Source organism: Mastigoproctus giganteus, chromosome 5 (assembly GCF_048544385.1).
Source record: "Mastigoproctus giganteus isolate SK-2022 chromosome 5, ASM4854438v1, whole genome shotgun sequence".
NCBI lineage: Eukaryota > Metazoa > Arthropoda > Arachnida > Uropygi > Thelyphonidae > Mastigoproctus > Mastigoproctus giganteus.
The window spans coordinates 57687449-57704022 of NC_143579.1; the positions used below are offsets into that span (position 1 = coordinate 57687449).

Below are 16574 nucleotides of genomic sequence, written 5' to 3' on the forward strand. Positions count from 1 at the left end.
GTAGGTATATGACCAGTGGTCGTGGAACATTTCTGGGCAGGTCTGCTTAACTTTGAACAGGAGTGAATATTCATAACTGTTGTAGTAGTAGTAGTAATGGCAAATGATGGAAGCAAGTAAGCTTACATAGCATCAGCCAAAATAAAACACACCTCACCCATCCATACCCTCCAAAAAGCACCTCCATAGCCAGGTGGGAAGGAGCAGCAGTGCGTAGCACACGCTTCTTGATTAGACCAGGGTTCGAGCCCTTCACCACCAAATACAGAGGATGCGGAAAGGTCAGGGAATGACCACTGCATATTCCGGAGCAATATGGCCTTAGTTGCTAATGCTCCTAAAAACAACAACAACCCTCCAAAAAAACAATCAGGCTGATTCGTAATTTTGGTATCAGAATACCCCCCCCCCCCATTCTGCTATACTCCCTGAAAGTAACTGTTTAATGTAGACTTTTTCTCATTGACCAGTTCTCTGAAGATGTTCTCTGACCTATCACTTGCTCAGTTACAAGTCAGTTATCAGAATTGTGCTGGAAACCATCATTCCTGTTCCAACAATAGGGATGCAGGTTGTAGTGCCATCTCACATTGAAAGATTTATTGTAGGGACACTTTGCCAATGTTGGAATGATCAGATTCAACATAAGAAGAAAAAGTAAGGGAGCTGAATGGCAAGCTGTTAGTTATTCAGTGTGGCATGACAATTCCACTGTCATTAAACATTACCAGTGTATATATTACATAAAACTGATTTACCCTTTTAGTCATATTTTAAATGTTTTTCCTCATTCTCCATAAATTGTAATAGTTAATTTATATATGCAGTCCTATTTGCCAAAGCTTTAGAGGAAACTTTCCTTAAATTTAGTGAGTACAGTAATGGATAAATGTGTTTGTTCCTGTTCATTATCATTGGGCCTTTTTAACGTATTTATTTTAATATAATTATCTTATTTTTGCTTGCGTTACACTTAAAATTTAGTTGTAACATGAGCAAAAATTAGTCCTGTTAGCTTAGTTATTAATATGGTAATAATTTGATTATTACATTACTAGCGTAGCAGGGCTAATTTTTAAATTGGATTTTTCATTTTGAAGTTTTTGTATAAATTCATTTGTGTTATGCATAATTATATCCTACTTCAATGTTTCAGGTGTTAAAAAATTGCAGGAGATGTGTTGTTTTGCCTGTATATCTGCAATTGGCAACTATATTGTATTTATGACCTTCTTTCCCGCATGTTTATCTTTAATACTGCAGGTGAGCAATATTATTTTTTTCTTTTTGTTTCCTTTTATCAGATTCTGATAGATCATTTCCATAGTGCTTAGTTCTGTTTTCAGTGTATTATAAAGAACTTATGACATATAAAATGTCATTTAATTATTCACATTCCTGACGCGGCTTTTTTTTTTTTTTCATATTTAGCAATAAAAAAAAAAAGTTTTTGATTCATTATCAAGAATACAGCATCTAACAACTTCATCATAATGAGTATTATTATCAGTTTAATTTAATGTTAAATATAGGGAAATTGTATGATAGTGTGAATTGAAATATTGTGAAACCTTTTAATTGAAAGGTTTATTTCAATAAGCTTGCTTATTTCACAATATTTCAATTCACCTGTGTGAATTGAAATATTGTGAAACCTTTTAATATAACATATGTAGTGGAACATCATATAACAATTCATATAACATATGCAGTAGAACATCACAAAGGGAGGAGGGGGATAGTCTGAATTATAGAATATAGTCTTCTAATCACTCATTATCTGAAACCTAACAGTATTGATAACTGTGTGATTTGGTATTGCAATTTATATTCTTTAATGCTAGTTAGGATTACAAATGTAGACTTTCGTCTTACATAATTAACATTCAGCATTTATGGTAAAAAAATGTTAATATAGTATCCTAGCATTTAAATGCTGAAATCAGGCACTGCCATTCTCTTGCATACTTTCTTTGATCCCTGCAATTGATTACATAAATTAATTTGTAGTGTGTTTGTGTGTGTGTGTGCAATTTTCATGTGTGTATTTTTTCTTACATAAGCATTAAACATTTCTGTTTAATGTTCATAGATGGGAATGTCCATGTTTCCGGAATGAAAACAGTAAATCCAAGATTATAATGCATTTTTTTAAATTTTAGTTATTGTTTGATTTTCAGATAACTCTCAGGTTTCTTTTTCTTGTTTTTAGATCTGGAGAGATCAGTCTAGAGAGCATCCTGTGTGGCAGTTGAGTTCAGTAGCTAAAATACTACAGCAGGAAGAAGAGCATAAGCCTAACCCTGTAGTACAGAGAGTAAAAATTATTATGGTAAATTTTAATATTATTTATTTGAACTAATTTATCTTATTCTGTAGTGTAGTTTAGCACTAAAATCAGCCCATTTGACTTAATTTAATTTAATTCATTATTAATAAAGTCATATGATGTTTGGGTTAAACATGAAAATGAGAAGATTGGTACCACCTTTGTTTTTTTTGTTTTTTTTTCCAAATTTTGATGGTATTCGTTTGTGGCAGTAACAGTAGACTTATTTGATTTCATGGGCCAAATGAATTCATGCTTGAGAATTAGTAATGTATTTCAAAGTGCAAAATACAATCCTGATCAGTCTTTGAAATTTATTTTTAGGAACTGGTATATTGTTAAAATGATTTTCGAAGTACACAATTCTAGTCTATTTCTTGGCATTATTCCAAGAGTATTGAATGGGGCATAAAATGCACCACTTGTCTGCTTATGAATATGTTCAAAGTTATGCAATTAGTTTATTCTGTTCAAAGTGCCTTAACAGGTGCTTTCATTTTAAAAATATACATTTGAAGTTTAAAAACTAGGTTATTTATAATTGTTTCCATTAAATGTTTATATTAGTAGTGGAAAGTGATGCAAGAAAGCAAGCTTATAAAGCATCAGCAAAAAAAAAAAAAAAAAATCCCTTCCACATCACCTGTCTATCCCCTCCAATAATTTGTTTAGTTCTTTGAATTTATTCAACCTACTCACTTCCACAACAACAGATATCAGTTTGTTCCAACAGTCAACCACCCCACTATAACTTATTGTAACAACTGACAAATGGGTTAAATTAGACATTTATTAAAATGTATACATAAATAAAGCACTAAAATGGATATAAAATAATTTTGAAAATACAATTAAGAGATAAAAGAGAAATTCAACCACCCACTGGCTGAACACAAACTTCTGCACATCTATCCTGCAACCACATCAGTTTGAATTTTTTCTCTCCCTTATGTGCATATTCTGAACAAGAGGAAGAATGCTATAAGCATTGAGCTTGCCCAATCAAAGCATTAAACACCTATCAGATCACCTAGTTTCCAGGCACTTCAATTTGAAGAACTGAAGCCTTTCTTGGTAAGACCACCCTTTTTTTTTTTTTTTTTTTTTTGCCTTCACCAGTCTTGCCCTTCTCTGCACCCATTTCAGCACATCTTCATCCATCCTAAAATGCAGCCCCAGACCTGTATGCTGTACTCAAGGTGTGGCCTAACCATTGCCTTGTACAACAGGATAATCACGTCCTTATTCTTGCTAGCAAATTCCTGTATATCATTGACAAAAACCTATGAGCTGTCCCTGCATTCTGTCTGCACTGCTTAGAGAACTTCATATTTGACTGCACAATTACCCCAAATCTTTTTTTTTTTTATTTTATTTTCCACTGTCCTGAGTGTAGTACCACACAACTGGTACATTAATCTGGAATTACTGCTACCTATATGTAGTAAATAAAGGATAGCATTATAAGGTGAACAATTTTAAACTATCTTGCCATTTCATGCTATGAACTGTCCCACACTTTTATCTGTGGTCAGTTGTGTTGCATTAACTGTCCTATTGGTCAATACAATTTTCTGCAGTTCTCTTTGTCTCACCCCTGTTCATCTACCATCAGTTTTACACCACAGGTTTTGTGCAAGCTGGCTGTTTCGTCCCTTATCTGCTGCTCCTGGTAAACTTGCATGTTGTAGGTCAGGAATGATCCACTAGTTGTGATATCTTGGAGACAGACACTCTTCCCAACCTTGCATCAGTAGTAATTTCTCATAGGAAGGAAAGTCTTGCATGTCATGTCCTCTTCCCATGTTCATCATGTGTAACACTACAAGCCAGCTGTACACAAACCTGCACATCTGCTGTTGATGCATCTGCCCAGCCAAGCTGTGTTTTTCTGTGGTGCAGTCCACTATTTCTTTTTCCTTTATGGAAGGTGGTCCTATTTCATTGTCGTTTTGGTATATTAATTAGTGGTTAGGCTACACCTTCAGTGTTGCATATAAGCTAGAAAACCCTATTTTGGGAAAGATGTATAACCTTTTGGAAATGTTATAGAGAAAGGGAATAAGATTAGTTACATGCACAAAGCGATATTAATCTCTATTGCTACTGGAACATAGACAGCACAGCAGTAGTACCCACCAGAGCTAATTTGTGCTTACAATATTCTTATTGTAAGAGACATTTGTAACTTTTTTTTTTGAGGAGTTCTTTAAGTTGGTGTTTAGAAACCAAGCATCTTCAGGGAACCTGATTGAGTCCTTTAAAGCTTTAAAAGGACTGAATAAACTAAATGCCAAGAACATTTTTACATTTAATCACGACACACAGAAGGGGATTTGCGATAAATTGAGGGGGGGTAATAGATATCTGAATTTTCAGTTAGTTGAAGAGCAATTTTTGTTGGAATAAAACTTCCTTCTCTTGTGGAAGATGAATGTTTATCCAAATTTAAAGCGAATATTAAACTTGGGTTTGAAAACTGATTTTTCACCCCTTTTTGTCATCTCACTTGTTGAGTATTGCACCAACAGAGTGCCTCTCCTCCTCTGAGGTGCCAAATAATACTGAACAACAGTGTTATTGGAGAGATAGCATCACATCATAAATATTTAGCATTATACTTATAGAGAAATGGTTATCTATAGCTTAGCACTGAGAGATCTTGTGGTGATAGTCTCACATTTTGAGAGACTGTCTTTGAAAGGACTTATCATTTATATTTCCTGTTGTCTGAAAAATGGACATTACTTCTTGTAGAAATTAAGAAAATTTAACTTTGTCTTGATTCCTGTAATTATTAAGAATTTATTCAGCAGGGTTTACAGTTTTAAGCATGTGTTTATAAATTTGTGTACTCTTTCTATAGTCAGCCAGTTTAGTGATGGTCCATGCACACAGTCTGTTAACATTGCCAACAGATGAAAATGTAAGACAAGGTCATCAGAATGATGGAAAATACTTCCCTTTTCAGTCATGGAGCCAATACTGTGAAAGGTATGTATTGTTCCTCTGCATTTTATGTAAAAGGATTGTTTAATCCTGTACCAGGCAGAGGATCTAAAAGGATTGATTTTCAGGTGGAAAAGTTATTAGAATGAACGTCCAAAAAAGTAGATAAAATTTATTTATATTACCTTTCTTTTTGCCCATTCATTCTAGTAATTGATCCACTTCTTGAACCTTTACTGGTCACATTGATTTGTTTGAAATTTTGCACCTGATTAAGGTTTAAAAGATGCCTCCATAGCCAGGTGGGCAGGAGTGGCAGTGTGTAGCACACGCTTCTTGATCAGACCGGGGTTTGAGCCCATGACCACCAAATACGGAGGATGCGGAAAGGTCAGGGAATGACCACCGCATATCCCCGGAGCAATATGGCCTTAGTTGCTAATGCTCCTAAAAACCAAATAACAAACAATAACAAGGGTTAAAAATAGAAAAATTAATTAATTTTTAATGATCTCATTTATTCAAATATTCCAGAAAATATCAGTTTTGAAATAATTGTATTCTAATTGTCCAGTTTTCCTATAGTCCTTTAAACTTCCATCTCTAGTGGGAAGAACTGATTTCTCATTAAAATATTCTACTTTGCCAAAAGTAATGAGACACATGGTTCAGAATACAGCATGTTGTTTTTTTTTTTTTTTTTAAATTAATACTGGTTGGGCCACCTTTTGGCATAATAGAAATTCATGGCATGCAGCATTTTTATAAGATGCAAAAGCATTTATAGTTATTATCTGTGGCTCCTTGTATCTCCATAGCAAATGTCTCTAAAGTAGATGATGAGGTTGCAGTGTGTTGGTCTCTATCAGTAAGGATTTTGGGCCTAAAGTACTAGTTTCTTTGCCACATCACCTTTAGCCTTCCATTTTTGCAGCACATTACCAACAATATACTTGGATGTTTAATTGTTATACAAATAGCCACAAATTTTTCCAATATGATATCCAACTGTCATACTCCTCAAAGTACATTGACTCTTTCCCGTGACTCAATTTGCTGCATATGCAGATTCACATTGAAGTGCCTGCCTTCATGATACGATGATTATTTTTATAGCACAATTGAGTTATATATTTCCACATTCAGTGGATTTTCCTGCAATCAGAAAGTGTCCCATTAATTTTGGTAGAGTACTAAAAAATTCAATGATTATATTTAAGGAATAAAGGGATCTATAAATTTATTAATTCACCTTGACTCCTCAGAAGTAATGCAGAAGTTTGTAAGAAAATTATAAGGAAGACTTAAGGTAACTAATACATTTCATGATGAAAACATTCTACAACTTGTTCTTTGAAGGGCATTTCTAATACAGGTTCCTCATTAATGAGGAAAACTTCTCTGAATTCTAAGTAAATTTATTAATTTGAAAAAAATTATATAAATTTGGAATACTAAAATCTCATGTTTGGCTTCATTTGAAATAAATATGTATAGTGTAAACTGATCACAATCCAGCTAGATCACCTATCAGTCTTAGTTGTCTGCCATATGTAGCAGTCTGGGATTTGTTCCTGTAAAGTTCTGACCATTTACCATGTTTTGCATTCCTAATTTGGATAAAGAAAAATTTTGTTAAAAATTTTTTTAACAAAATTTTAAAATAAAATAAATTTTTCTTTATCCTAATTTGGATAAAGAAAAATTTTGTAAAAAAGAAACTAACACTACTTTGCATTGCTTAGAGTACTGTTTTGTGGTTGGTGCTATCTCTTAAGCAGAACAGAACTCTAGCTGAACCAAGGTAGAGTTAGTTTCCATTTTAATTTTCAAATTTTATTTCCAAAAACGAGGTTTACAAAATACTCATATGGCAGGCAGCCAGACTAGTAGGTGATATTTGATCGTTTTAGGTAATTTATATATTGTACTGTGTATAGTGGGATAGCTTGGGAGTGGGGGGGGCAGTTATGGCTCTGAACCTTTGCTTCCCTTTTGCCAATGCTCAAACTTTTATTTCAGTCCCTCAGCCTTTATTTTTCTTTCTTGGATACAATAATACAAGATGTAGTTGGAGCATGTGTATTGACTGGTAGTATAAGTCATTAAAGATAGGAATAATGTTGAGCAAGACAGTTATGGCATGAATACAAAAGATTGTTCTTTTATAATGTTTTATAATGTCACTTATAAAAAAAAAACACTGAATTCCAATGAAATTTAAAAAAAATAAAGCTTGTAATTATGACAGTAGTTTTAATAAACTATAAAGGTTCTCAATTTTATTATCTTTATTTCTGTACATTGATTATTTATTAATTCATTGGCTTAAAAATGAAGATTAAGTTACACTAAAATATAATGGATAATTTCTCTTTCCTGCTTTTAGTATTAGTAATGGCCACATGGTGCAAGGAAGCCTATGGCTTATGCTGCACCAGCCAAAAAATAATAAAATAAAAAAATAATAGTAAGAAAATTATTAAAAAATAATAATAATTAATAAGAAAAAAGGAAATGGACAAACCTATGCATTTCTCTCCTCCCTTAGGTAATTATCCAGCTGACCTTTGAATTTCCCCAAACTGTCAGCCTCTACCATCCATGTCGGTAACTCATTCCAGTAATTTATAACTCGCTGGCTAAAATAAAACTTCCTTCAATCCAGTCTAAACAACTCCCCTTGTAACTTGAAATTATGGCCCCCCTTGTTCTAAAATCATTTATAACCCTGAAAATTTCATCCTTATTCATTTTGTTTATGCCTCTCAGAGCCTTAAACACCTCATTCAAGTCTTCTCTAAGGTGCCTAGTTTCCGAGCTCTGCAACCCATCTGTTCAAAGTCTTTTTTTCTCATATGAACATCCTTTTGCCGATCTCACCTGGCGAGTTCCCCTTCTTTGGACCCTTTCAAGAAGCACAATGTCTTTCTTTAGGTGCGGTCTCTTTAGTTTTACTTTTACTTTCTGTATGCTTATTTACCTCAATATTGTTGATTTTATATGTTTGGTTTTTTTTTATCTATATAGATGGTTTGCATTCAAGTCAGAAGAAGTGGTTATTATGGTATTGGGTACTTGTTTAGCCATCAAATATTTATTTTTTAATAATGAAGAACTTGCAGAAAGATTAGTAAATCATCATTTAACGTCAGATAATGGATCAAGTTGCAGTTCTAAGCAGATTCCAGCCCTTATTGTTACAGATGTTAGTGGAAGTAAGTACCATTTACCACTCAAAGTAAATAAATATTATTATTCTAATTTCACTTTGTTCATTATGGGAAATTTAATCAAAAATATCAGAAGAAATAAAAAATAGTTCCTCTCATTTGCCTATCTCCTGTAACCCTCAACTTTGTCTCCTGGCTTGAAAATATTCATTTAAAAACCTAAATATTTAATGATTAATGAGAATTTTGCTGCTTATTAGCAGCAAAATTCTCACTCAGCTGGAATGGAGACACTTAATTAATCTAAGCATAAATTTAAGAGCATAAAAATTAAATTTAAATCTAAGCACCATCTAGCATATTCCATGCTTCAACTTTCTTTCTCAAGTCAATACCAGTCTTATCAAAGATTTAAAACCAAAATATATGTGTAAGACCTAACCTGAAAAATATAAAATCCTGACACACATTTAAATATGATAAGTTTAAAAAATATAACAGCTTATTGATCACACATAGAAGGAAAAAAGTCCTTGGCTGACTAAACAAATTGGAAAAGTTTGTATTGCTAAGAAAGACAAGGGAATTTTGTAGTCATTATGTATTCAGAAGGGTACCTTGCTACAGGCCTCCTTATTCCAGTGGTCAGGAGTGGGAGTGCAGTAACGCACACACACACACACACACACACACACACACACACACACACACTCTAGTCAGTGTGTGTGCTACTGCACTCAAGGGGTTCAAGCCCTTGACTGCTAAATACGGTCGATCTGCCAACCAGTATGGCAGATTATGGTCCATTTTCCCTGAACATGAATCGTTGAGGAGGCTTCCATCCTGAAGTGGATTAATAATGGCTGCAGTTTACATTTTTAGCCTTCCTCTGGCCTTAATTAGACATCGTATCCTTGTCTTAAGCTCCTTCCGAACCAAGTTTTGGTAACGGGACAGCAGTATTTTGGTTCATTCCACCTTCAACATGGCAATCAATTCAACAGCTGAGCTGAAGGCAGGCATGTTGGTCTAGTCTGCTTTCAGCTGTTGATTTCGCTGATGTGCAAGAGATAAATTAGATAAAATTCCTATTGTGTGAAAAGTGAAAGATGAAGTACTTGAAACCAGTATCAACTATTAATGAGATGTGAGGAAATTAAGGTGCAGATGTAGAGGATCATAGCTGCTTTTGCAAAAATTTTTGGCTCACCGTAGTAATACTATATTAACGAAGTCCTGTATTATAGTAAGGAGAGTTATAAAACAAAGTAATTATTAGAAACTGATCTATATTAATTTCTTTTTATATCCTTCTAGTTTTTCTTTATCTTTTTAATTAAATTAGATTTTTTTTCCCTCCTCTAGAAATAAAAGAAACTGCAAAGGAACAATCATTAAAATCGCCAAATGTTCGGAAATTATCATATACACCACAAGCTTCATTTGTAGTAGGTGGAGAGGACTCTGACACTGAAGCACTTGAGCTGAATGAAAATAAGAAACAAGTACAAACAGATGACGTTCAAGGGCTGGAAAATCTCAAAGTCTTATTACAGTTAGAAAAAAGTAGAGAACCACATGATTTACAGGAGTGTTTAAACATTTTTAATAGTGAGGTAACTAAGTTTGTTAAAGTCTAAAAATATTTTGTACAGACAACACTTTATGAACTTATGATTAAAATAAGTAATTATTCAATTTAGCCAACCATTCTATATGGATATTTAAAACTGTTAAATATTTAAATTATATATTTTGTTGAATTTAATATGAGCAAAAACAGTTAAATTTTATAATAGTTATTTTATTTCATAAACCAGTTAAACATATTAACCAAATTTAATTTGAATTAAATTCATAATTTGGTTAGATGAATTTTGTGAAGTTAGGTAAGGAAATCATGTATGACATATTGCCACTAGCACATTTTCACTCTATTCAGTAGAGAATTCCAAAATTTGTAATAGAGATGTAACAAAATTTACTTTGAAGTGCTGAGCATTACTTCTAATGAAAAGAAATGGTTTTATGGTGAAGATGAAGTGAAATAGCAAAAATGGGAGAAAAAACTAAAATTACCCTCACAACAATAGTTGGTTTAAAAAAAAAGTGGCTGTGTTACTATAAATAATAAATAAATCGTATAACAAAAATTACCTCATTGATATCTACTTAAATTTAATATTATCTAACAATTGCAAACATTATTAGTTAAATGTATTATTTTATGATTGTTATTATATATAAATATATATAATTAAAATTAATTATTATTAAATTTTTTGTTATATTTAATTTATTCTCCCCAACTTTAATTATTTGTTAATATTTTTGTGTAGGATGGTTCACACCTTCTTACAGATGATGAAATCCTGCTTCTGGTTCAGCACAAGCATATTTCATCTTATTCTCTTGAATCTGCTTTGGGAAATGCTGAAAGAGGAGTTGCAATACGTAGAAGACTAATTGAAAAAAATTCCAATCGCGAAAATATTTTTGAGGGTCTTCCATATACTAATTATGACTATTCTCTGGTAAGGATTTTTTAAAATTGGAATTTAGCTGTAAAAAAAAAAAAAACTACGTTAATTAGCCATTTCACAGTATTTATTTGAATATTCAGTTGTTGTTTGTATTTTTGATTTGGAGAAAATGTTTTACTTGTCAGGGATGTAATTTTTGAAAAACAGATTATTTAGGAAATTCACACATAACAATAGTGATTATTGTGATAATCAGGCAAAGTTTTTAGTATATTTGCAATTCAAGTTTAACTTTACATAAAATTTACAGAATGATGATGGTTATTGTTATTATAAATATAAATCCACTAACTCCCAATTTAATTAGATGACTCTTTTTCCAACACCAGAAAACTTTAAAATGCAGTATGCTATGTTTAAAAAAATATATATATATACAATATATATTTATTTTTAATGACAAAAAGTTTCATTTTAGGCTTGCAGAATGCAGCTTTCCTTCTAAGTTAGAACTTTATAAAGAATATCTTCATAGAATTTCATAACTTGTTACATATCAAAGGTGACAGAATAGTGTTCATACTGTTTACAATTAGGAGTTTGACTTAAAATATTTATTTAAAAAATATTAATAATTAAAAATTCTATTCTTTTACATTTATATTAATAATTAAATTCTGTTCTATTTTATGTTTATATTAATAATTAAAATTCTATTTTAAAAATTTAAGTTAATTTACTTAACTTCATAATGATTTTATACTTTTTTTAGATACAAAAGGTTATTGACATAATTACCTCTCCATTCCCTGGTTGTCTTTAGTTGGCTAATTAGCCATTAATGTATTTTGATGTAACTTAATTATAATTTATCTTAAGTAGCAAATCAGTGATTAGTCACATTTGGATTTAAGAAGTAAATTAAGTATTCATGATCAATTATAGTTGTGCTATTGTTTGCTGTATAGTTTTGTGGAAGATTAGTCAAGAATTCTCTCCTTCCTCCAAACATTCTATTAAAAATAATTTTTGTAATTGTCCTCTGTCATTCAAAGGCTTCAAGAGCAGCAGATATGATTGGCAGTTTGGATGTATCATTGACTTGTAACTATAATCACGAACCTTTTTTAGAATCTTATACGATTTCATTCCTTTGAATGCATCTGGCCACTCCATTGTGTGCATGTTCTAAATGTTCTGGTTGGATTTTGAAGCACCTGGCTCAGATTCTAGGATGAGCTTCAGTTGACCCTGTAGACGTTCTCTCTGATGATCCATGGTCTGGTGTTTTTGCATATATTGAATGATTTCCACCAAAACTCCATATGTAGTAATGGCTCTCGGAGGTGTAGCTAGGTTTTTGGCGCCCTTGGCAAATTCGTGGCTACCTGCCTTTTTTCAATAATTGGTAAAATCATAATAAATACAGTCGGACCTCTGTTTAACAAACTTCTTTATAGGGAATTTTTCTATTTAGAGATAAATGTTTTCTTTTTACTGAATTTTTTTAGAATTTGCTATATAGAATTTCTTTACCAAATTTTTTTAGAATTTTATTTCTTCGTTTTATGGAAGCAAATTTTCTTCGTTCATAGAACGAAGAGAATTTTCCATAAGGATAAAGATTACCATCTGCAACTCAATGGGACCGTCACCACCGTGGGACCCATGACACCTATCCGCCTACCTGTCCCACATACCGAGAAGTCGAGCTGGTTAACTACTTTCTGTGTATCCATAGCTAGTGGGCAGACCAAAGTGTATTAAACATTCAGATATTAGGCTCTGGTCAACCTTCTATTGTAAGCACCCTGTTAGATTTTTAAGAGTGATTTTCCTTTATCCCGACAAGTGGTCATCTGTTGTTTCGTGGAAGTTAAACGGCACTGTTTCAAAGCTATTGGCCTATCCTCAAGCACAATATGAGATACAGAGGAAATGATGCCTCCCACACTACTATCTATGGTGTTATCTATCATGTATCCACACAGATATAAACATATGCCTTGTTGCATTTAGGTATTTTAAGTTATTTCACTTTGTACTTTTGTTGCTAACAAATTAATAAATTCATTCTGAATTTCTGGATATAAATAATTAGTGTAGTGTTTAATATGCAATTCCAGAGCATTTTTCATACCAAAGTCAAACTGGCTGACAAATTTTATCAAGTTTAAAAATACGCCACAATCTTTTTTTTCTTCGGTATCTATATTACTCGCATGTCCACGAAATGCCAAATTATTTTCAGCACAGAACAATATACATTTCAATATTATTTTCAATATATGATACCATTTCGAAATTTCGCTTCTTAGTGCTGTTTGTGCAGCGATGTCAATTAGTCCACTTCTTTGAAGACCCTTTTCTAATAATTTCCATTTTGTGAAATTGTTTGTGTTGTAATGAATTCTTATGAAAAAATGTTTGGATTTAGATGTTTCCTATCCTCAAATCTATCTGTGCTGCAAAATGTAAAATTATTTGTGCCAGATACAAATAAGAGGCATGGAGAACAATATATTGCATCTTTGTTTTTGGAATAAAATAACCATTTCCTTTTTTTTTTTTTTTTTTCAATACCTTCATTTTTGTATTTCCACAAATTATTGAAACATCTGCCATTAGTGACAGGATACATATTTAAGACTATATGTTCGGGACCATCTTGCACCATAAGAGATCTGTTTTTGTAGGTATTAAAGTTCCATGTGGTCGGATCATTAAATTTAGACTTGCATGTTCCATGTTAATATTATTGCTGCCATCATTTTCTTCTGCCAACTGTTGTTGGTTATTGTCCACACTTTCTAATTCTTTTAAAATAACTTCAACTGTTTGAGCTTTTTCTTGGACTTCCATTTCAGTGGTGGCATCATTTGTTTCATCTTCATTCGAATCATGTCCGTTTTGTTTGTCACTTTCAGGTTTGGAGTGGCTTATTGTAAACTAGTGGAATGTTTTTTCTAATTTCCTCTTTATGCAGTCTTTCTGCACATTACTGATGTCCACTTTTTTCTTTGGTGGCATGTCTAAAATTAATTTGGCCTTTATTGTTTTATTTAAATTATAAATCACAATATTCACGATTACCTGTTTATATAGCACTCACAAAAACACTAACTTATTCAGTTCATACACAATGTGTGAATTGCAAACTGCTATGCATTCGAGCATGCATAAGTTGCCTTCATGGGTGGTAGAGGCCGACAGTTTGGGGAAATTCAAAGTTCATCTGGATAGTACTTTCGGGTAAGGGAAGCGCATAGGATGATAGGTTTAATTTCCTTTTTATTTATTTTTTATTTATTTTTTATTTTATTTTTTTTATTTATTAATTATTATTATTTATTTATTTTTTTTGTTTTTATCATTGTTTTGTTCGGATTTTTTTTTTTTTTTTTTTTATTGACTGGTGCAGCATAAGCCATAGGCTTTCTTGCACCATGTGGCCGTTACTAATAAAATGTGCTGATGAAGCGATCACCTGATTGATCCCTTCAAAGTTACATTCTGGACAGCAAATAGATCTATAATGCTATGCAGTATGTACTCAGATGTAAGGATGCATGCAGGCTTGAATCGCCATGTGAAAATTAATTTTCGCCCTCCCTGTGCTGTCATCTTGATTCAACATCATCGAGGGGCCCCATTTCGTCAGCTAGCCTTGGGTGTTGAAATAGCTTGGCAGTGTACTGATGTGGCTTGTCAGTGGCGCCCTTCTCCTCTCGGTGCCCTTGTCACCTGCCCCAATGCCAAGGTGTTCCTACGCCACTAATGGCTCTTTCAAAGATAGGAGGTACAGACAAGGCTTTGCCTCTGAAATTCAGAACATTTCCTTTACTAAAAAAGAGAAGTAGATCTTCTGACTTATGCATTTATGACATTGATATTTTTGGAGTGGTACATTTGGATGGTGATTTCTCAATCACCTTTCTTTGTGACTAATGTATGCATCTCTATGCTATCTTCCTTTCTCTAGAGTTTCACTTGTGTAAATACTATCACAATTTTGACACATATTTTATATGTACAGACTTCATGTTACATAGAATACTAATTGCTTGGGGGGGAAGTTTGTCTGTTTTATATCAAGCACATCAATACATCACAGGAGAAAGAACAAGAATCATTCATAAAAAATAAACTATCAAAATTAATGGGAAACAAAAGAAACGGAGTTCTAAAAAAATAAGCATCTTTTAAGAAATACACTGCCCTATCATTAATATCTGGACACATCTGCAAATAACTTTCATTTACAGAAAAACTTGTGTGTGCCGAAACCTGTAGCCTTTATGATGACCTCTAGTTTCTGTGGAACAATCTCCACTGTTTTTTTTTTTTTTTTGTTTTTGTAAATGTCCTACAGTATTTTCTGCCATTTGGCTTTCAAAGCAGTGACCAGTTCAGCTGTGGTTTTTGGACATTCTCTGCTCACATGCACCTGATGAGCCAATTCATCCCAGAGGTTCTCTATACGATTGAGGTCAAGGCTCAGGGCTGTCCAGTCTAGCTTATTTTGATGTTCATGTTCTCAAACCAGTTCATTACAATGCAAGCATATGATATGGAGTATTGTCCTGCTGATACAGGTATGGTAGATACCTGTATTCATGGGGGGTTTGTCCAAACAATGAATAGCCTCAGGCCAAACCACGAATAATAGCCCCAGACCATCAGTGTAGCCTCCAGCAAACTTCACTGCCAGGATGACACAGCTTGACTGGTAGCTTTCTCCTTGAATCATTCATACCCAGGCACGAGAAAGACACAATATGGCCCTGACAACCTATGTGTTGTTAAACTCAACAACAACACCCAGGCATGACCATCACACTGGTAGGCCATTTGCTGTGACTCGTCACTCCAAAGCACAGCTCTCCATTGGCTTATGGTCCAAGGTTGGTGGTCTTACACCAAACTAGATGGCATCTGGCATTAGTTGGGGTGTTAGTGTTTTGTGGATGGCTGCTCAACCATGGTAACCCATCTCATGCAGCATCCTGCACTGACATATGGGTTACCACGGTCCTGTGTTGACAGATGTACCAGTTTTTCTCTCTCTCTCTCTCTCTCTCTCTCTCTCTCTCTCTCTCTCTCTCTCTCTGTGTCTGTCTGTCTGTCTACTGCAACAACGTTGACTCATGTCAGACAATTTTTTGCATTGCTCTTCTGTCACTTTCCATTAGCTTCAGAGGTTTTCTGGACTGTTTTGTGATCGTTTCAGAACCAGTCTACTTTCATCTGCAAATCACATCACCTTTTGTCAATGTAGGAATATTCTGCTGTTGAAATGTCACTCAATTGATTGCTTATGTTGCACCCTATTATCACTCTGCTCTGTTAGTCTTAACTTTCTTGATTGAGTTATCTTGCATTCGCAATTATACTATTGTCTTCTTGAAAGCCATATTTATAGTTGTCTGACACATGATGTTTGGGCACATGTTCAACTATCAATGGAGAGGTTTCTGATTGTTAACAGTAGGGTAGTGTATGAAAATGTCGTGTTGAAAAAAATTAATATTGAAATCTAAAAAATTGAAAATCAGTAATGACAATGTTTTCACATGAGAGAAAAGTATAAAATTCAAATTTTAATTATGAAAGTAAGCTTACTGATTATATCAAACTACA

The 16574-nt window shown here is 33.2% G+C and overlaps 1 protein-coding gene across 2 annotated transcripts in view; it reads left to right on the top strand.

The window, feature by feature from the left end:
* Nucleotides 1-16574, top strand: part of Hmgcr (HMG coenzyme A reductase) — a 183699-nt gene that overhangs the window by 114140 nt on the left and 52985 nt on the right. For both annotated transcript variants that reach the window (XM_090373218.1, XM_090373217.1), the window contains exons 7-12: nucleotides 1157-1263; nucleotides 2213-2332; nucleotides 5196-5323; nucleotides 8309-8496; nucleotides 9817-10067; nucleotides 10791-10985. In XM_090373218.1, the coding sequence (XP_090229344.1) occupies nucleotides 1157-1263; nucleotides 2213-2332; nucleotides 5196-5323; nucleotides 8309-8496; nucleotides 9817-10067; nucleotides 10791-10985 (989 nt within the window). The remainder of the gene's footprint in view (nucleotides 1-1156; nucleotides 1264-2212; nucleotides 2333-5195; nucleotides 5324-8308; nucleotides 8497-9816; nucleotides 10068-10790; nucleotides 10986-16574) is intronic.